The following is a 23174-nucleotide window of genomic DNA, read 5'->3' on the forward strand; positions in this document are numbered from 1 at the left end:
TGACCATAGAGTATACTAATAATTTAGTAAAATCCGTGAAGTGGCCGCGATAAGTATGAACTATGAAGGGCAATGGCAACCAGGGAAATGGGTTGAGTTGTCAACGAAGACGATGTGCGTTGTGCGTTGTGCGTTGTGCCTCCTGTTTCTATGAGGAAACACTTTCAAATTACCACTAATATAGAGGGCTAGATTATTGCCTTGCACAATATTTTACGTGGTAGAGCCATGCTTCGGCACGAATGGGCCGGCTCGACCGGAGAAATACCACGGGCTCACAGAAAACAGTGAATGAGGTTACCGGAGGCCCAATTCCCTCTCTTCCCTTCCCTATTCCCTTCCCCCCCCCCCACCCTGTAATCCTATTCTCTCTTAAAAGGCCGGCAACGCACCTGCAGCTCTTCTGATGTTGCGTGTGTCCATGGGCGACGGAAGTTGCTTTCCATCGTGACCCGTTAGCTCGTTTGTTCCCTTATTTCATAAAAAAACAATTAAATTCTAGCATTTAAAAATAGATTGCATGAAAGTCGTGCCCACATTCAATTTTAGCAAGCTTCACACACAGTTCAAATAGTTATATTAAGTAGTTAAAAATGTAAAATTACCTTTTAAAAGTTATTTACTAAAGCGATTTGATTAAGCCACTGACGGTTAGTATCTAATTAAGCCGAGACATAATTATAAAAACTAATCTCGGCCGTCAGTTTCATTTTCTATATAGGAGATGGTTTTTCCGAGGATGCCATATAGTCTCTGTACGCTTATTATAATTTAAAAAAACGTATTTTTGAACTGCAAGGTTTTCATCTATGCACTACTATTATGAATTATGCATTATTATTATTATTATTACTATTATGAAAGAATAAATTCAAAAACTACTGTGCCGATTTCAAAATTTATTTCACCATTGGAAAGCTACATTCAACATCATTACATTGAGTAACGTAGGCTATATTTATTGCTAGAAAATATTGGGGGTCCTTACTAAAATACAACTAACCTACTTAACACAAGGTGTAAAAAATCCCACGTCTGTCGCCGCATGCCCTGCGGAAACTATTGATGATAGAACAAAAGACGTATCTACAATATTAAAAACATATAATTATCAATATCTACAAAAAATCACAATATGTTATATGTCCAACCATTATCGTCATGTCACAATAAGCACCTAATATGTGCAAAGCCGGGGCGTGCCGCTAGTCTCTTCTCCATTTCTGAGTAATTTATTTAATCGAAACCGAATATAAAAGCTTTTTATAAGACTAAAGACTTACAATATTCTTAGAAACATGGTTGTATTCAATATAACATATTTTTTTTACTTGTTCAGTTCAGTTTTGTTTCAAGTTACAATAATGTTTCAGTTTTGGTAAATAAATAATAATAATAATATCCTAATAACTACCTTTCTAAAGAACGCTAATTTTATCGGAAACAAATTACAAAATATGCTACTTACTTACATCAAAAGATTTTTCGTATTTACTACGGTGAAGTCAAAAAGAGGGTAATGATTTTGACCTGTATAATATTATAATATTATGTTGTATGTAGTAGGTATGTAGATCTTAAGGATGGTTCCCTCATAACGTCCAAACTATGTAGTTGTCACTAGACAAATGAGTTGTCATTGGAACCATCTCAAATCCCTTCGCTGGTTATAGGCCACATGACGACCTAAAGTAAAGAGGTAAAATAAATCTATCGTAATTCGTGTGGGGTAATAAGTGAAAGAGCTTTGCTAGCACATTTCAATCAAGTAAACAGGTAATAGTCGGGAATCGGGATATAGTATAATTGTAACTACTGGTACATAATATTTAATTACTGTATATTGTCTGCAGTCTTAAGAGCCCATATGACCCTAACTTGACTACATACTTTAACCTAGATCTCAAAATCTGTAAGGTCTAGAAAACTGATTTTTTGACACAAGTAACTTGCTCAAGACGAAAACACGATTACTCAAAAAATGCTCGATAGTTTCTTTTTTTAAAAAAAACCTTGTTTTAGACACATTTTTGCTTGGATCTTCGAAGTTTGCTGTCTTTTCTTTAATATTTTTAATATCTAAAAAGGTATTGATAAAACCTAAATTTGCTCAAAACACTTTTTTCATAATCATTTTAATTCGTCTTTTATTCAAGTAAAACTAACTCGGCGATGATTCCGCGCCGTCCTTTTTCACCTGGCATATGAAATACGGGCGTGAGTGTGAAGAGAGAAGGACGATGTTTGATTTTTAGAGTCAGGTGAGCTCTTAATAATATGTAGGTGCAAAAACCTTAACACACATTTTATAAGCATTTTTAAACGTAAAGAAGCTACAAAATAAAGTGTAAATGGTGTCGTGTACAAAAGTGATGGCAAGTGACGAGAGTCTGGTGACAAAGTGAGGTGATGGCGTGGCCGGGGGGGTCCCCGGACTCCGTGGAGCTGCCGTTGCACCGGTTCTCCGCCGCCACCAGCGCCAACACCCTCGACCTCACGCCCACTACCAACCTCGAAGTGATAACCAGTAAGTGTTTTCTGTTGATCGATCCCTCCCTCCCCGTGTGCCCTACGCGGAAAAATCTGGATCCGCCCTTGACACGACGATCGACGCCTATATAAAATAAATGCATCCCACACCGGTTTCAGCAATGGTGATTTGTTTTTCCTAAGTATGTGTGCAGTGCACGAGAGATAGCTCCTTCTTCATTTAATGTCATAACAGTGAGACGGATATGACCGGCACGACTGGCGAAAAATCAGAACTGATTTTTAAACGTTTCGGTGCATTGATCTTTTTTTTTTGTTAGCCCATTATAATATGTCATGTGACCATCAGTCAGCCTTGTCCTAGCCAAACTTGGAAAAAGGATCTTTCCGAATCTATGTATAGAATCGAACCCACGACCTGTGAGGTTAATAATTTAAATTACTACTTAATAGTTCTCGACCTAAAAAGCAGGAGATACCAAATTAAATTCAATAATAAAATATATTATGCGTGATTCGAGTAGAAACAAACGGGAGAAATGGAAATACAATAAACATAAATCATAAGAATATGGAGAGAACAAAGCTTTGAGCTTTGTTCTCTCATAATATTAGGGATCCGCATTCTCCGCTAGGCGCTACAATTTTTTTAATGAAATAAGGGGGCAAACGAGCAAACGGGTCACCTGATGGAAAGCAACTTCCATCGCCCATGGACACTCGCAACATCAGAAGAGCTGCAGGTACGTTGCCGGCCTTTTAAAAGGGAATAGGGGAGGGTAAGGAAGGGAATAGGGAAGGGTGGGGAAGGGAATAGGGAAGGGGATTGGGCCTTCGGTAAACTCACTCACTCCGCGAAACGCAGCGCAAGCGCTGTTTCACGCCGGTTTTCTGTGAACGTGGTATTTCTCCGGTCGAGCCGACCCATTCGTGCCGAAGCATAGCTACCACGTAAACAACTGTTAGGAATAGGGTTTGGAAATTCCCGACAATTGCTAAGTTCCAGGAGAGCTAATAGAGTCGCGCAAAATGTTTACTTCGAGACCTTAAACTTTAATTTGTAGTAAAAATAATCAAAGCAAAATATTATGCCAAACAATCTCGTGTGTTGTGTAGGAACTCCGGGATTCGAAACACGAGGCGTCCCGAGGTTTGAAACCACAGTATAGCAATATTAGTCCCTATATGTAATATTGCTATACTGTGTTTGAAACCCTTGTTTAAAGTTACGTTGCCATACCGACGAGCAGCGTTAACACAGAGAGTAAATATGAATAACATTAACATTGTTTTTGTTCAATTTTACGAAAGTCCGGAGGAGAAGGAACTCCGGGATTCGAAACACGAGGCGTCTCGAGGTTTGAAACCCTTGTTTAAAGTTACGTTGCCATACCGACGAGCAGCGTTAACACAGAGAGTAAATATGAATAACATAAACATTGTTTTTGTTCAATTTTACGAAAGTCCAACAAAGCGATTAGTAATGTTATGTTAGGAGTTGTCATTTTGTACGCCTGTATATTTTAGGAAAAAGCGGGTATGGCTCGGTGTGAGTGACAACTGACAAGTGTGAGGTTCGTAAACATAGACTTTCTTTACAATAGATTTTGTTACTGATATTTATAGCTTTAATCAATATTATCTACAGGTTGATATATAGATTATTATAGATGTATACAGGGTGTAACAAAACTAAGACATGATAACACTTTAGGGTGTGTATAATATGTCTGGTTGTTTTATAGAGTTCACTGTGAACGCAATTATAGCAGCGGGCAATCGCCCTAGCGTCATGAATTTGCCCATATAAAAGTTTAAAAAAAAGTTGCTCTTATACACAACCTAAAGTAATTATCACTTAGTTTTGATACATTCTGTATAGGTAAGTATAATATGAACAGTACTTTACATTCAAAATTTTGAAAGCATTAGGTAAGTACTAAATATTTTATGTAAAGGGTGTAACAAAACAAAGACAATCTAATACTTAAGGGTGTGTGTCCATTTCATAGACTATAAACCTAGCAGAGCTGAAAGAGTTACTTTTCTGCCGTGTTACTAGAGAAATAATCAGCGACTGATTGGATTTATTGGGTACCATCGTCCACATGCGTCATTACATACTAAAAAACACTTTACGCTTGTCGTTTGTGTAAGTATGAACTACCCCAAATCTATCTTGTGCTCATTGCCGAGCCACTATAATAATTATAAAATAAAGAAAACTATTGATAAATTCACTTAATGTTGATTTAAATTACAAAATAAATTGAAGGCTTGGCTTGAATGTGATCTGAAAACTTTTTACGATGCAATATTTTGCTTGGCTCCTTTTTACATTTAATGTTTTGGTGGGATTATACTTACAACTAATTTGTATGGACGTTTAGCTCTTTACTTAATACAAATATCACATTAATTAGGTGGGTAAGAGGCACGATAACATTTCTACATAATAATATTATAATTATTGCATGCTCTTAAGACGGCCTTTTTTAAGTCTTTGTGTCTCAAATAAAAACAGCACAACTAAATAAAATAAAACTTAATGAAACTACAAAATCGAGTCAAATGTTATTTTTAACATAAAATTATATTTTTAACCGACTTCAAAAAAAGAAGGTTATCAATTCGACGCGTACATGTATGTAATATTTCCAGAACTGCCCAGTTTTTGTATAATATTATATCAATCTATGACAGCTTCTGAACAAATGTGCCAAATTTCAAGTGTATGTATGTATGTACCCTTGTACGTATGTATGTATGTATGTATTTATGTTTTTATGTTTGTGCACGCATATCTCCGGAACCACAATAGTCCGATTTTAGTGATTCTTTTTTTATTGTAGTAGGTATTGTTCAACTTAGTTTATTATTATTATTAGGAGTTTTTTTTGTGTATTGCAAGTTGTTTTTTTAAATAGTGAATTTTAATTCTTAATTACGTAAGCGCATTCGGTAAGCGCCTGCGACGCACTGATTTCACCCCTGACCCCTGACCGCGGAACTAGGATCTCACCGGGCGAGATTATTTAACGGCATTATAGCGTATTATTGTGAGATAGCGACACTTAAATCTAATATTTAATTTAAAATATGTTTTATTTTTCTTTATAAATGCCGTTACTGGCTCGTAGCTTTCTTTGAGTAAAAATATAAATGTACTAAATGCTAAGCTATAATGCCGTTAAGACTCGTTAGTCACATTCTATTCAACTTATCAAAAAACCGTTTATATAGGTCGATAGAGAATTTTTTTCTTATTCATATTGTACAGTCAAAACCTGAAATCGACCAAATGTCACTTAACGGCATTTTTGTTATACCACGGCAGTTTTGACCTCAATATTTCTAATTCGCCTAACATTCCTGCATAACCTGCATTATTTTATCTAACTACTTATCATTATTTTAAGTTTTCGTTATATCGTAAACGGTGAAATTATAGGTCTACCAGAATCTGATGGCAAAAAGTGAGAAAATAAAAATCTAGCAATACCGGGGTAATTGGAATAAAACATTTTGATGCTTTTTTTTCCTCATAGCTGTTGATTTTGTGTGTGAAACATGCAAATATATAAAAAATTATCCAATGATCAAGGATATTTTTTGAAAATCTGCCGTCAAAATTTGCCATTAGATTCTGGTAGACCTATAGTAACATGATGCATTATATTATAACTAGCTGTTGCCCGCGACTTCGTCCGCGTTAGTATAGTAGATCACGTCCCAAGTATTATTTATTGTACAAAAATATTCAATGTACAGCATTGACTTTCCTACGATTTTATTATATATAGATGTTCCGCGCGGCTTCGCTTGCGTAATTTAGAAATTTCACGCGACCGTACATTTTTCCGCAAAAAATAGCCTATGTCCCTTACCGTGGTCTATTCTTAAAATATAAAAAAAATGCTTGGCTTCTATAAAATTGCTCCAGTAGTTCTTAACAATCTTAAGATTTCATATAATTTCCCCCGTTTTTTCCACATTTTCCTCTATTTCTTCCCTCCTATTAGCTGTAGAATAATAAAATATAACCTATGGCCTTCCTCAATAAATAGGCTATCTAACACTGAAAGAATTTTTCAAATCGGACCAGTAGTTCCTGAGATTAGCGCGTTCAAATAAGCCCTTTCAAATAATTTCCCCCCGTTTTTTCCACACCTTGTTCTATTTCTTCGCTGTTATTAGTCTTAGCGTGATAAAATATAATCTATAACCTTTCTTAACAAATGGGCTATCTAACAATGAAAGATTTTTTTAAATCGGACCAGTAGTTCCTGAGATTAGGCGTTCAAATAAGCCCTTCCATATAATTTCCCCCGTTTTTTCCACATTTTCCACTATTTCTTCGTTTCTATTAGTCTTAGCGTGATAAAATATAGCCTATAGCCTTTCTCGATAAATGGGCTATCTAACACTGAAAGAATTTTGCAAATCGGACCAGTAGTTCCTGAGATTAGCGCGTTCAAACAAACAAACAAACTAACTAACAAACTCTGCAGAATTATAATATTATATATAGTATAGATATTTAGATTGGCTTCGCTAGTTCGAAATTTGGGATTGCAACTAATCTAATTATTACAAATTCGTAGCGACGCATCGACATAAGGCATAAGTCTTAGATTTCGATACCAAGAGTCCATAGAAGTGTCCTTTACTCAATTAACTATTGCGTAAGGGACGTTTTGCTTGCGTTCCGCGCCGAACGTACGGCTTCCCTCAGTCAGTTCCGAGCCGCGAAGAGACCATGCTGGTCCAAATCCTGATCATGATGTATATCGGCACCTGCCTGCTGTTCTACGTGGTGCACGTCATCGACTACTACTTCACCGCCATATAAAATACCAGGTGCAGGAGCCACTATGTGCGCCGCGCCATGCATTGCGCGCGACTGACGTTCATACCGCTCGGTGAGTATAGTGGAGTGCTATGGTAATTGGTAATCGGTACCTAGAACATAATATTAGGTACCGATTATTAGGTACCGGTTACCGCAGGCTTTGAGCGCGGCGACCGTATCAAGAAATTCCGTCTAACGTCGTTTCAGTTCGGCAGACTTTGCCTCGGTTTGGCTCGGGGTGCGGGCTGCGGCATTGCCAGAATTCGGCACTGTGTTTGTTTGGGTGGGATGATCGTATGCTGATTATAATTGCATAATTTAATAAAAAATGCTATGCAATAGCTTTACCGCGGCAGTCGCCGAGTGTCACACGTGTTTTTTGTTAATGAGTTTAATAGAAGAAACTTTAATACCATGGACGTACCGAGGGGGGGGGGGGGCAGGGGGGGTAGCTGGATCATGCTGTCGTCCCTACTAAGTATTTATTTAGTACTTGTATCTATAAAAATTAAAAATTAAGAAAACGAATTTTTGCCATTTGTTTTCAATACAATATATTTACAACTAAAATTATTAATTTTTTATTAATTTTTATTCTTTATAAGCACCTAGCTTATAAAAATCTGATTTGCCCCCCCCCTGGCCCAGAACCTGGGTACGCCCATGTTCATTACTATAAAATTTTACGCACTCAAGCCGTCTCCGACCGGCCGTCTCACCTTACTCCTATCCGCCATCCGCAAATCTCGGATTCGGATCAAACGAAGTGAAAAAGCGCTCTCATTAATTTTCTTTACGATACGATAGCTTAAGCTTTCTTTAATTAATCAAAAGGGAAAGTTAAGTAACAGTTTACCCTGTCAATCATCATTAAAACTAAACAAAGTAATAATTGGAAGCTATCATGTCTGATTGTGCCTTTTAGTTCTCAGATAATATCTCTGATATCATTGACAACAGTTGGTATAATTGTAATAATATTAATTTGTACCGTCAAATGCCGCGATTTAAGTAACTACGTTATATTTTGATCGGGTTACGTCAAGTCAATGGACGTCCTTTTCGACGATATGTTACGTCCATACTATTTTCCGGCTTAAATCTCTTCCGAACAATTTTCCAATTTAAAATTGCAAACATTCACAGTTATGGCTATACCTAATAAAAACCAATACCAGTTGAGTAAATTTGTAAGCTTTAACTGTAAAAATATTAAAAGGAGCATGGAAAATGTTAAAAGCTTGTGTATGAATGTGGATATCGTGGCTTTACAGGAAACATGGTTACTTCAACATGATTTACAGCTTTTGGGGGATGTGGATGACAACTTTGAATACACAGCCAAGACCGCAGTAGACCTTACTTCAGGAGTTCTACGTGGTAGGCCACACGGAGGGGTGGCATTATTGTGGCGAAAAGGCGTATTTCTCAGAGTATCAGTGGTGAAGTGTAACAGTGAACGTATTATAGCTATAAAAATGGAGGATGAGGACGGACGTGCAATGATAGTTATGAGTGTATATATGCCTACGGACCATGTGGACAATTTGCCGTTGTTCTGTCAGTGTTTAGGAGAAATGAATGCGATAATACAGGACAACAATATAGAAGTAGTGTATATGTTAGGAGACTATAACGCGCACCCTAATGCTCCTTTTGGTATAGAGTTGATAAAGTTCTGTGATGAAAACGACTGGATCTGTGCTGACTTGGAACTAGCCAGTAAGTCTTCTGACACACACACTTTCCTAAGTGAGGCTCATGGCTGTACAAGGTGGTTAGATCATTGCGTAGTGTCCAAGTCAGCATGGCTAACAGTCAGTAGCTTTAGAGTGTTACAGGATACATTCTGGTCTGACCACCTGTCGATAGAAATTGTTTGTAATTTAAGACTGATTAAACAAAAAATTAACATTAGTACCTAACACTTTCAGTAATAAAATTAGGTGGGCTGATGAGATAAGTAAATATAAAAAAATATGTAATGACGAGCTGAAAAACATTCATTTTCCGGAACAGTTTCAGAGATGTGCTGATTCTATGTGTAATAATATCCAACATAGAGTCATTATAGATGAATTATATAATAGAATAGTTAGCACTCTATGTAAAGCATCCATATCCAGTCACAAACTCACAAAAAACCGATATAAAGGTAAGCGTGTGTTTGGATGCGGATAGCATTTCCCTTGCTACAATACTAGCAAAAGTTCTAGATGCGCTGCTGGATACGTTTCTGAAGAAGTACGATTCGATTGAGGACACACAATTTGGCTTTAGAGAGGGAGTGTCTACTGAAAGTGCCATACTATGTTTGAAACAGACGCAAAACGCCGATATCTTTGCATGTTTCTTGGATTTGTCCAAGGCATTTGATAGAGTATCGTATGAGAAGCTTTGGGCAAAGTTAAGAAAACTTGGCGTATCAAATGATATAATTGAGCTATTGACGTATTGGTATAGTAATCAACAGAACTGTGTTAGGTGGGGTAATGCACTCTCTGAGGATTACTCCTTAGAGTGTGGGGTGAGACAAGGTGGAAAAACCTCGCCCCGTTTATTCAATATTTATGTAAACCAGTTGATTGAGGAGCTCTGCAGTACTCATACTGGTTGTCATATTGATGGTGTATGTTTAAATAACTTAAGTTATGCTGATGATATGGTACTGCTGAGCCCCTCAATCAGTGGTCTTAACAGGCTGTTAAAAATTTGTGAGAGGTACGCTATTGAACACGGCTTAGAGTACAATGTTAGTAAGTGTGAGTACATGATATTTAAATGCATTAGTCAGATTTTCAATTATCAAGAAAGTCCACCACCTTTACTTAACGGAGTACCTCTGAGTCGTGTTTCAAAATTTAAATACCTCGGTCACGTGGTAACAGATACTCTCAGTGATGAGGAGGATATTGAAAGGAGCGCAGGGCGCTATCGATCCGCGGTAATATACTGGCACACAGGTTTTCCAGGTGTACAGCGCCTGTCAAGATAACGCTTTTTAAAGAATTTTGTCAGACGTTATACACCTATGGTCTGTGGGCCAGCTTTACTCAACGGACCTATGGGTCCTTTACAATAACATATTCAGGTCTCTTTTGCGGCTCCCTCGTTACTGCAGTGCATCCGGGATGTTTGCCGATGCAGGAGTCGACGCTTCTATGCAATTATGCGCAAAAAAGTAGCGTCAGTGGTGCATAGAGTTCGAGTGTCTTGAAGATGATAGCGGCAAGGGCGTCGCCAAGGGGGGGCAAAGAGGGGCAGCTGCCCCCCCCCCCCCCCCTAGAGATTCTAAAAAAGTTGCCAAATATAATGCAAACAACGACCACTATAAATTAAAATCTGATAATTAAAAAAAAATACAATGTTATTATAACTTATTTACAAGTTTTTTATTGCATAGTCAAGAGCTCGTGCTCGTAGCTTTACACATTGGACTCTGTACTGTCACAGAATATATATTTATATAGTACTAAGATACTGTTTTTACAATCGCTGTAGATGTAAGGCTCGGAGTACAAGTGAAAACCTTCATGTGCTGTCGACTTTACCTACAATTCATACCTACTTTTCTCATTCGTAGAGAATGAGAAAAGTATGAATTGTAGTAGGTTTAAAGTCAACTTGCCCCCCCCCCTGCGCCATCGGCTGGCGACGCCCTTGGATAGCGGAGAGAATTAACTCTGCACTCCTTCGCAGACTCACTAAGCTACATGTCAGGGTATCAAGATGAGCTGCATTATAATTGTTATTATAATTAGATTGTAACAAAACATTCCTTAATATGGACTTTTTTGTCTGATAATTTTTTTTTTTTATTTTTTTTTATTGACAAATTTGACAGATAAGTGAAACAAAAGATACGAAAAACCATTTACATAAAAGAGACAGTTCTATTTTTAAACGTCCAATCGTATCGCTGTCTCTTTCTTCGCTTGAGCTATGACGAAAATTAGATTTTTTCCAGATTCTTCGAAAAAATAATTGAAAATGTAAATAATCGAGGTATTTATTGCAATCAAGACATGTGGTAAGAGATTCCATGTGTTTTGTTTACTTTCGAGTCATAATTGGTACATTTTCGAAACACGCACGACGTCATTTTCAATTTATTTAGGTAAGACAAGACGAAGCACGTTCGTAACTGCGCTCGATGCAGACTAAACAACAGACGGCCCAATTGGGCCGTATTTGAATCTTCACAACGCGCGCGGTAGTAACATATCTGCTTTTAGTTTTTCATCATTGGGTTTGCAAAACAATTGCTGGTGCCTGGTAGGGTCGGTTGCCCTAGGTGTCCGATTTCCGAATAACGCCGGACACAGTCAGGCTAATTTTCGAAGCAATTTCAATAAGTAAATACAGCATTAATCCTTATCCAATTAAATAACTTAAGTAAATAAATTATTGGTTTAATGTAGATCTATATGGCCCTATACAGCATACGATTTAATTCTTAAGAGGATACACCAGGGGCTAGAGAAATGAAAAAAAAGTACGTGTAATATCTATAGCTGTCTCCCTTACCTCAAGCCTATACCGCAGAACGCGATAGAGACAACTGCAGAAAATCCAGAAAATCAACGATTCGTTTTCCCCTGATTCCTTCTCCAAAACTTAACCGATTTAAGTACCTTTTTCATTAAAGATTAAAAAAAGGCTTGAGCTGTGTTCCTATGTTTTGCTTTTTTTTGTATAATCTAGCCAAATCTGTTTTCTGGACGTTTGAACACAGCGGAAAATCTGGCCATTTTTTGGGTTTTTGAACGTTCATATCTTATATAATAATTAATTTATGAAAAAAAAGAAAACATAGGGACATTGTATTAGTGGCCGTAAATATTCAGGAAAAAAATTATAACTCTACTAGCATTATCCAGGGAGGAAACAGGGGACAACGTTTGTATGGAAAAAAGGGCGGTGTGGACTCCTCTTAATTAGGCGCATCAAAAAAGTCACACAAGACAGTCGCATGGGGTCTCCACTGACCCCAAAAAAAAAAATGAAAATGAAGTTGAAGAAATGAATAAAACGAAGTATTAACTATAAGTACCTACGAACTGTTAGAATGCTTTATGATAATTAATCTTAATCAGCAAAAACCTTAATTTGCCTCTATGCAACTACAAAAATCAATCAACTACAGCTGCTCTGTCTCGAATTCTTGCATAAATATCACTATGGTTGAGATCATAAACTTATCACTATGGTTGAGATCATGTCTGACGTGCTCGGTTTTGAAGCCGCGCGCGGTACCTAAAAATGGCGCGCGGAGGCTTAGGTTATTTAGGTACTTACTTTCAACGTTAAATTAAAATTATAAGTAAATAATATAGATAGAGTTCCGGTAAGTCGGGAGATCTTTTATGGAAATTTGCTTCTCTTTAAGAATCTTTTTTTAAAATTTGCTTAAGTACAACTTTTGCAATTTTTTGTGTGCTAATACACGCTTCCGATACATTTTTCTAGACGTCTTCCCGAATATAATGAGCTAACGCACGTATTTTTAAGACCCTTATCTCTATAATATCGAATATACGTAGGTAATAAAAATTAATATTAAAATATTAGGTATGTGAAAATATTAGATGAATGATTGGTCTCGCGCTCGCGCTACGCGCTACTACCAATCATTTATCTAAGGTGAAAATGTTAAAACTTAAAAGTGTAAATTTTAATATTGTAAATTGTTAAGGAATAAATGAGGCTTTATTAATATAATTATTAATATCTCTATATTATTATTTCGCCATTCTCAACTCAACTTATCGGTCAGACTACAAAACGTCTAATGGAACGCGGGGCTTGGTGGTGGGTATCTAGCTCAGAACAGGAAAATAAGGAGAAGTGTTATTAGTATTGGATCCGACCGTAAAATCCTGCTGGAATCGTATTTTTCGATCAAATATATTTTAAAATAATCTTTAGAACGTATAGAATGGATTAATTTTGGGTTGCCTTGTCAAAAGTAGCCGCAAGTACGGAGTACCTCTAATTATGTTGAATGTTCATGATATAAATGCATAATTTGCATGTATTTTTTTTCAGTAAATTTTACATCATTTGAAAGAAAATGACGAGAGAAAATAAGGTATAAATGGTTGCCAGCTCTAACGGCCATTCCCAATATTTGATCTATCTCTGGTTTTGCCCTACTAGAGATAGGAATAGCTCACAATTGACATAAAATATATATCTCTAATGTCTAATGTGAGCTATTCCTATCTCTAGTAGGGCAAAACCAGAGATAGATCAAATATTGGGAACGGCCATAAGTCGGCCGCAACCTAGGGTTGCCGGCCCGTAAACAGACATAGTTCTTCATCAAAATTGAAGCATCGATTTTTTTTAATAATTTTTATACCAAATTAAAGTTTTATACATTTTGTACAAGAATATCCATGGTTGCCAGTTGCACGATAGCGGCAAACTGGGGTTGCCATCACTTTTGTATATGACAAATGTTCAGGCCTACAATTATTATGCCTGACATTATTTGAGGACGTCGAGAACTCGCAAGATTGCTATTTTTATTTAACAGGCGTTTTTATTTTTGTGTATTGTCCTGTCATTCCTCAATGTCATTCCTTCTTAATTATCTTACTTTTCTATTGAATACACGCAAGTTTGTATTACGGGCATTCATTTTGCTCAATTAGAGATACTTGCGGCTACTTTTAACAAGGCAACCCAACATTAATCCATTCTATACGTTCTAAAGATTATTTTAAAATATATTTGATCGAAAAAAATTTTACGGTCGGATCTTAGGATATAATATGTAGTGCCGTTTATATGGAAACCTATGTCGCCGACTTCAATGACACTATTTTGTCAGCATAGTGTCAACGGCATAGTAAAAGGAGGAGAAGTAGGATAACTCCTGCCCAATCCGCGATATAATTACCTACTGTCTTACGGCCGTTCCCAATATTTGATCTATCTCTGGTTTTGCCCTACTACAGATAGGAATAGCTCACAATGGACATAAAATATATGACTCTAATGTCTAATGTGAGCTATTCCTATTAGGGTTGTCAATTTTAGGCAGCGCGGAGGCATAGTAAAAGGAGGGGAAGTAGGATAACTCCGGCCCAATCCGCAATATAATTACCTACTGTCTTAGGGTTGTCAACTGGCGGCGGCGCGGCGGCGCGCGGCGGGGTGGTGTGGGAGCGGCTGTCCGCGCTTCGTTCGCAACCGCATGAACAGCGGCAACGTCGCGGTCTCCCGACTTTTAATAATAAGACGTGACTCTTGATTGTGCATATTTCGGCCATTTTCGTGCACATTTGCATGCATATTTCGGCACTTTGATCGTGCATAATATGTATAATCCGATGTCTAAATAAAATAATTATAAAATATCCTGTAAAACAACATTAATAAATAGTTGGCCAAGTGCGAGTCGGACTCGCGCACGTAGGGTTCCGTACCATTAAAGAGCAAAATTAGGCCAAAAATTGTGTTTTTTTTTTATTTTATTTTAATATTATTACTTATTGCATATTAAATTACACATATAATTAAGGAATTTGAAAATCAAGTACCTACCTACTGTCATTATTGATATAGAGCAAAAAAGGTAAAAAAAATCACGTTTATTGTATGAGAGCCCCCCTTAAATATTAATTTTATTTTGTTCTTAGTATTTGTTGTTATAGCGGCAACAAATATACTGACACAATCTGTGAAAATTTCAGAATTCTAGCTATAGCGGTTCTTGAGTTACAGCCTGGAGACCAACGGACAGACATCGAAATCTCAGTAATAGAGTCCCGTTTTTACCCTTTGAGTGAGTAACCCTAAAAACTAACACCTGTCTCTTAAAATATGTACTATAATAATCAAATCTGTTGTTATGATTCGAACTTTGCTTTTAAATGTGTTTATCTGATTTACAATTTAGCCTAAGAAAATTAAGCCGAAAATGGACGATCAGCGGAAATAATTCGTGTAGTTTTGAAAATCGCTACAGTTATTCCTTGAGATATCCAGATAAACATATCGAAAATCCCCAAGGGTGGGGGGTGAGCTAAAGGTGTAGGGGGGGTTCAAAGGACCCTTTTTTTAGATTTTAGCTCATAAGTCTAAAACCTGCACAAATAGCGTAACGGTTACTTCTAGGAAAACATTCTACATAAAATTTCCTTTAAATTTGATCCTATAATTTTTTTGTATGGTCGATACTTTAGAAGTTACAGAGTGTTCAACTTTATATAGGTATAAAAAATGAGACGGTTTTATAAATAAAATAAAATTGGTATGTTTTCAAAATGTATTCAAAACTAGAAAATAATAATTAGACAGTCTTAATTAAATCAATAATTTTCTTCTACTACATCATCATTATCTTCACCTTCTATATCTACCAAATCTACAGGTACGCCATTTGTACACGAACCCAAGCAGCCGTTGCATACTAGACTGCACGTGATACCAGCTTTTCGGCATCCACAATTACCAGTGCAATCACTTTTGCAGCGACAAAATATTGACTTCAGCACGGTGTCAGGAGCTGGAGGATCATGAGTGGTAACAGGCTCGAGGTTTCCATCAGCTCCTCGCTTCCATCCCCACATTTCAGGAGGCAGTGCGTTACCTAACCACTCTTGTACTTGGTGGAACACTCGGAATGAGTGAAATTTTGCTGATCCTTTTGTAGGTGGGAGAGAGGAAAGATCTGGTTTGGATTTGGTGCTGGATTTGACAAAAACTGAGTATCGATGTCTGTTAAGATCAAGCTGATCAGTGGCTGCACGATACATCGTCAAAAACATCCTTTCTCCTGACTCTGCTATTTCTTCAGATGTTGATGTTGGATTGTAGAAGATGGCGGCAATATCCTTGATTTTTGGTTTTTGATCAAATAGCTTAACAACTGACACTTTGCCTTTCCTGTAAATAGCTGAAGTTGTGTCGCGCCAGGTAAGAAAGGAAAGAGAAGCATTTGCACTGCTTACGTATAGCGTCGTCCCTATCGCTCGTAGCTCTTCGATATTAGGCACACATACAAAACGTGTGGAAAGAGTGACTAGCATGGAATTAGTAAGAACTTCGTACAGCTGGAAAGCTTACTGTGCATTAAGCATGCGACGAGCGAGAGGTCATTAATCTTGGTCTGTCCCTTTCAAACTAGTGTAACCATGCTTCTTGCCTATGTGTAAATCTTAAGACATTTTAAAAGAAAATCGCACAACTGAGAAGCTCAGTTTAATAACAATTATTGAAATTAAATAATATTAAACTGAAGCAGGAAAGCGCAGTATTAAAACATGTCGTTTATATAATATTTATGCCTTATTTTATCGTTTTCTACGAAAAATGCTTTTTTCAATTTACTACCAATGTATTATCGTATATTTTACATGGCAATTGTGCGAAAGGGACAAACCAAGAAAATCGATTTCTCGCTCGTGCTCGCTACTATAAGGAGATATTAGTTAATAAAAATAATACTTTAGCACATGGAAGTAAGGTTCATTTTAATATTTCAAAATGATGAAGTAAGCCTTCCAGCTGTATAGTACTTCCTAATTCCATGGTGACTAGTCTAACGTTTTGTAATAATAGCAGCTAGGACAAATAATAATTATCTGTGAATAGCAGGTATTTGAATCAGAATAAGTTGTTTTCTTAGTCTCGGACGTTCGATGCGTGTTATTTTCGAGATTCGCACTTTTGAGGAATTTGACCCCCCCTGTAGTTCCTAAAGTATCGACCGTACAAAAAAAATTATAGGACATAATTTAGAGGAAATTTTATGTAGAAAATTTTCCTAGAAGTAACCGTAATGCTATTTGTGCAGGTTTTTTACTTATGAGCAAAAACCTAAAAAAAGGGTCCTTTGACCCCCCCCTACACTCTTAGCTCACCCCCCACCCTTGAGGACTTCTGACATGTTCATCTGGATATCACAAGGAATAACTGTAGCGATTTTCAAAACTACACGAAATATTTCCGCTGATTTTATTAATTTGATCGTACTAATTAGTCGAATTACTTTTTAAAATAAGTAATTCACTGTAAGTAGTTAGTTAATATATTGTCTACAACACATAGAAATCGGCAAATTACTATTACGTAAACAGAGCAATAGCAGCAAATTAGTTGACGGATCAAAAGTACATAAAACATTATCTTATTTATACTATGTTCTAGTGGGAAAGTAGATCTACCCACCTACCTTATACCTACTTCCTTTGTGTACTTACAATAAAAAAGAAGTAAGTAGGTAGGTATCTGATCATCAAGTAAAAAATATTATATTATGCTAGAATAAGTGAGTAGTACTGACCTTTCCTGTTCAACAGGTAATTTAAACAAAGACAATTCTGGAATTGTTGCATTACTATAAAAACACCTAAACACACAGCAATATCTATTACTCCTGCGATTATGATCGGACATTTTTGATTCGTTTAGCCGTGGCGCGGCGCGGCGCGAGCGTGCAGCGTAAAGTGTTAGCCCCGACTGGTTATGCCGAAATATTGTCCGAGATTTTGTTGTGTGCCGTGTGGCGACGCATTGATACTTTGGCGCACACATACAAGCCGCGCGCAGTGCCTTTGTATGAAGATAACTTACTTCCCCACCTTTTATTATGTCAACGGTACACGGTCTAGTGATGTCCGGTCTATCTACGGTGTCGATAAATTATTATTACGACGATAAAGATGTATTTTGGTAGGTATTTAAATACTATTAAAAGAATGAAAGTGATAAATAATTAATTTTAGTCTAACAAAAACAACTTAAAGGCCGAAAGGGGTTGATATCATCCATGATTACGAAAAACTTTTACTATGGGACCAACTCAATTCGGCAAAATAATCAGCTGTTTGGTAAAATCGTAACTAGGCAATAGATAAGATAAACAAACATTCATAATATTATGTAACCAGATGTTAAGTTGGAAAAAGACAAATATATCTGCGAAAACCGCATTCAAAACGGATCAGTAGTTTTCGTGTGATGCTGGAACAAACATACAGACATACAGACAGACAGACAAAAAACTAGCCACAGTTTTGGCTTTTATAGCGATGTAGTAACATCTCCCGCTTATTATTTTTTGAATATCTTTAAGAAGGAAAAAAAGGGACCCTATTCTTAAGACTTCGATGTCTTATTGTCTGTCTCGGCTGTATATCTCAATAACCGCTACACTTCTGAAATTTTCACAGATTGTGTATGTCTGTTACCGCTATAATAACAGATACTAAAACAAATTAAACTAAATATTTAAGGGAGCCCCCCTTAAATATTTAGTTTAATTTGTTCCACGTGATCACAAACGTGATTTTTTGCTATTTTTTGCTCGATATCAATAATGACAACAGGTACTAGGTAGGCACTTGAAAAGTATAAAATACTCCATTGTATTTATACTTTAACAATTAGTAATAAAATTAAAATAAACTAAATAAATAAGGATTCGTACAAAAACACATTATTTGCCTAATTTTGCTCTATTATGATAAGAAACCTTTCGTGCGCGAGACCAACTCGCACTTGGTCGATTTTTTTCATACATTTCTCTTTGAATTTTGCGTCTTTGGGGAAACTGAAATAGGACTAAAAGCGATGAAGGTAATACAAATCATTCTTCAAAGATGCACTAATTATTGTAAGTTATTATATGAGTAAATATTAAGCACCACTTCTTCCGAATAGAAAATAAAACTTCCGCATATCCATACTAATATTATAAATGCGAAAGTATCTCTGTCTGTCTGTCTGTCTGTCTCGCTTTCACGCCAAAACTACTGAACGGATTGTAATGAAATTTTGTATACAGATAATCTAAAACCTGAGAAAGGACATAGGCTACTTTTTTACTGGAAAAAAGGGTTGTAAGGGGGTGAAAATGCGTAAATTTGTTCAAATTAAGTTAGTTCCAAAAATTCATAATAGATGGCACCGTGCGTCTTCTACATCGCGCTGACGCTTGCTTAAAAGTCTTTCTATAAGAGGTGGTATCATCTTACATTAATTTAAGTTTAGATTTTTCCGATTGTTATATCTATTCTACGGTATTAAATAACTCAGTACTTTGTCTGTGCAGTGACGTAACCTTAAACCTATCAATGATATATTTATCATTGGTAGGTTAAATATATCATTGATAGGTTTAAGGTTTATGGGTAAAGTTGTGTAATTGGAGGGCTAAATAAGCGTTAAAATTTGGCATAAAATATAAAGTTTAATATAAAAAAATGAAATACGTATTGTGTGCACACTGCACAGCTGTATTGATTTAATTATTTAATGATTGACCAGGGTTTTTTTTATAAAAGCTTTTGACACCAATTTTGTTGACATCACGCGCTATAAACTGAAGTCCACGCGGACGAAGTCGCGGGCAACAGCTAGTTTATAATAAATTTAGAGCTTCCGCGCGGCTTCACCCCCGTAAATTAGGAATTTCAAAGACAAATTAGCCCACAAAAATAGCCTTTGATCCTTCATGTGGTCTACTTTTTATTTATCCCAAACAACATAAAAATTGCTGGATGGTGCGTGAGATCAGCCCTTTCAAATAATTTCCCCGTTTTTTCCACATTTTCCTCTGTTTCTTGGCTATGAGCTATCTAACTCTGAAAGAATACTTCAAAATTTCAAATCGGACTAGTAGTTCCTGAGATTAGCGCGTTCAAACAAACAAACTCTTCAGCTTTATAATATTAGTGTAGATAATATCGCAACCGCATAAAAAATGTCGATAAAAATATCAAAATCTGCATCACACCACATCACTAGTGTCTTAGTTTGATAGTTCACGGAACATTTTTCGTGAAGAATATTTTTCGTAAAGAATAATTGATTTTTAAATTAAAAAGTCGTATAAATTACAGTTGGCTGTGATAGGTGATCCCGCTATTTTTGAATTTCACGGCAATTATAGCACAAGTCAGCATTTTGTTCACAATTTACGGCGTAGTGAAAACGTGTAAGCCGTGGAGTGATTGATATACGACTGACAATTTGTGCTCATATGAGCAGGAATTGGCGACATGTGACACGCTCTATAACATATTGTATAAAAAAACTGTGGTATCTAGGTACGGCATAAACTTATAATATACTATCGTATAGACCACCTGACAACCCGAAAATGCGTGACCATTTTTGATCTGTCAATGTGTGCGTGTGCTAGTGATGTATATTTTACTATCGATAGTTTAGTCCGTTCGAGTTATTTAACCTGAGTTTCTATAAGAAATAAATAATATGCAACTTTGCCAGATTTTGTATTTCAAATTAAGTATCATAAATTTTAATTGGCAAAAAAGGTGACGATTGAAAAGTAGATACACATTTTCGTTTGGAATGATTTTTCAATCGTCATTCGTCGGATATGTTATGACTTATGACATGAGGTTCTTATAGGGGTAAATAATATACACATAACACATTATAAAGTTACTTATTTATTACTCAGGTAAAATCTATCTGGTAAATCAGCCCTTACATTGCTGCATTGAAAGTAAACGTTGAAAGTAAACAACACATATAGTATATTATATTTTATTCTTAAATTAAATACATATCATAAAATATCATAATACGTCTTTTGGGAGTGCCTCCGCTGCCGGCGCCGGCTGTTCTGATTTCTGTTCTCAATCTTCATAATTTTGAAGTCGGTACCAGTCCTATTAAGTATAATATAAGTTGCAGTTATACCTATTCTATCAGAGAACTGTCTATTATATTATTGAAAGCTGCATTCAATGAGTATTAGATTCAAGTGACTGATCTGTGAAACCTTGATTTTATACTAGGTATGTCAAAAGATAATTATTACTTAAAAATAAACGTTAAAATAAGATAATATGTCCTTTTTAAGGTGATAAAAAAGGTAAATGATTTTTATTTTAGTTTTATGTTATTGTAAAATATCGATAAGCTTATCGATAAATTTGATTCAAGCACTAGCGTATATGTAAAAAAATTTAATGAAAAATTTTTCTTCAAAATTTGTGTAATATAAGAACAATAGTAACTTTAGTTACGCAAAATATGAAAGTAAAAGGGAGGATTCACAATATTTTATTTGAAATAGAGAGCTAAAGACAGAATAGAGCAAAAATAAACACATCGTAGCAATTAGGACATGAAGATTAATTACGTGTGAAATGTATATTTTTCAGGATTATTCCTATGATTTACACTGCAATCACTCTTAGCACAAGTTATTATTGTTATATATATAATAGTATTTGTTGAAAATAACATACGATTTAAATAATAAATTGCAAATACCGAAAGGGCATAAAAACGATTGACGACTTTTGATGACCTGTCAAATAAAAGTTGTTACAATTTTCATTAGACTGCCTCTCTCTTTTCTTATCTTGTTATAATTCCATAAAGGATTTTCTTCTCTCTCGCACTCTTTGTTGGTCTATGCATTATAAGTTTATGAGGTACGGTAGGTACCTACTTCTGTAAGCCGTCACATGTCAAAGGTGACAGGCTCTACCTGTCAGCTGGCCTGGCTGTCATTCGGTTGTCAAGTCTCAAGTTTGTCACTTCAGTAATGTTGTGGGCGGCGAAAAGATCGATATTACGCGTAGCGTTGTTTATTGATGAACCAACTATTCAAAATCTGCTAAAAACCTCGGAATTGTAATTAATATGCGTTAAGTATTAACCTGGATTACGATATACTAGTACAAGACAAGAAAATGTCGATCCTCTCGACGTTCAAGTGCCGTCGGAATATTTTACGGTGATCATGTGTGTCAAATTTAGAGTTTTATTAGTGTTTAAAACAGAAGTCGGTCGGTATCTATAATCCGAATCGTGTGCGGTTCCTTGGGATGGCTTTTCGGGAGTACGTGTCGGGTTTCCTGGGGAATCGCAACGTGATGGCGCCCTTCTCGCGTTTCTACCGAGCCATGGTGCTCAAGATGAACCAACGTAAGTCCACATCAACACCTATTTCAGGCGGGGACAGAAAAATACTTCTACACAAACTCTTTGGTTAAACTAGGATGCAAACTCGATGCAAAACTAAAATTGTCTATTGTACTCAAAAACTCGAATTCAAGGCGTTTAATTAGTCATGGTCTAGCTCTCATTAGCAAAAAACGAGATTTGCTTGGCGCAGTCATTTCATAGTTTTGTAATCAACATACAAAAAGAATATTTAAAGAATTATTTCTTTTACATCACTGTGTACAGGCAATTTTTTTATCTTAAATTTGCTCTGGAAGTCTTGTAAAATCCATTCTTCCATATTTTTACTAATATTTTTACAATATTGTGTCTGTCTGCTTGTCTGTCTGTCTCGCTTTCACGCCAAAACTACTGAACCGATTGTAATGAAATTTTATACACAGATAGTCTAAAGCCTTAGAAAGGACATAGGCTACTTTTTAACTGGAAAAAAGGGTTGTAAGGGAGGCGTAAATTTGTTCAAATTAAGTTAGTTCCAAAAATTCAAAACTGAGGGGTTAGGTTAGTGTGAGTTTTATTCGATCATACGCATCGAGCGCGTAAACGCGAATTTATATGGGATCAAAGCGGTATCCACGTTAGCCAGTAGATGGCGCTGCTTTGATTCCATATAAATTCGCGTTTACGTGCTCGATGCGTATGATCGAATAAAACTCGTACTAACCCCTCAGATGGCGCCAAGAGTCCCCTAGATAGAAGAGAAGAAGAGAGAGCTTTTGACACCAATTTTGTTGACACCGCGCTATAAACTGAAGTCCATGCGGACGAAGTCACGGGCAACAGCTAGTTGAACATGAATTCTATGAGATTAAATTGTCAATGTGTGGCACATGCCGACTGGACATCAAAAAAAGAGTGCTGCTGTCAT

At 36.3% G+C, this 23174-nt stretch overlaps 1 protein-coding gene across 16 annotated transcripts in view; it reads left to right on the top strand.

Moving 5' to 3' along the window:
- Positions 1 to 23174, top strand: part of LOC121728767 (probable phospholipid-transporting ATPase IA) — a 116190-nt gene that overhangs the window by 44120 nt on the left and 48896 nt on the right. The window contains exon 1 of one of the 16 annotated variants that reach the window (XM_042117023.1): positions 7237 to 7412. The exons of 14 other annotated variants lie outside the window; for them this stretch is intronic. In XM_042117023.1, coding sequence (XP_041972957.1) covers positions 7379 to 7412 — 34 coding nt within the window. In that variant the 5' untranslated portion in view covers positions 7237 to 7378. Of the gene's footprint in view, positions 1 to 7236; positions 7413 to 21883; positions 22268 to 23174 lie in introns of those variants that run through there. One more of the 16 variants, XM_042117020.1, reaches the window with a different exon arrangement.

The sequence above is a fragment of the Aricia agestis genome, chromosome 7 (genome assembly GCF_905147365.1).
Source record: "Aricia agestis chromosome 7, ilAriAges1.1, whole genome shotgun sequence".
NCBI classification, from domain to species: Eukaryota; Metazoa; Arthropoda; class Insecta; order Lepidoptera; family Lycaenidae; genus Aricia; species Aricia agestis.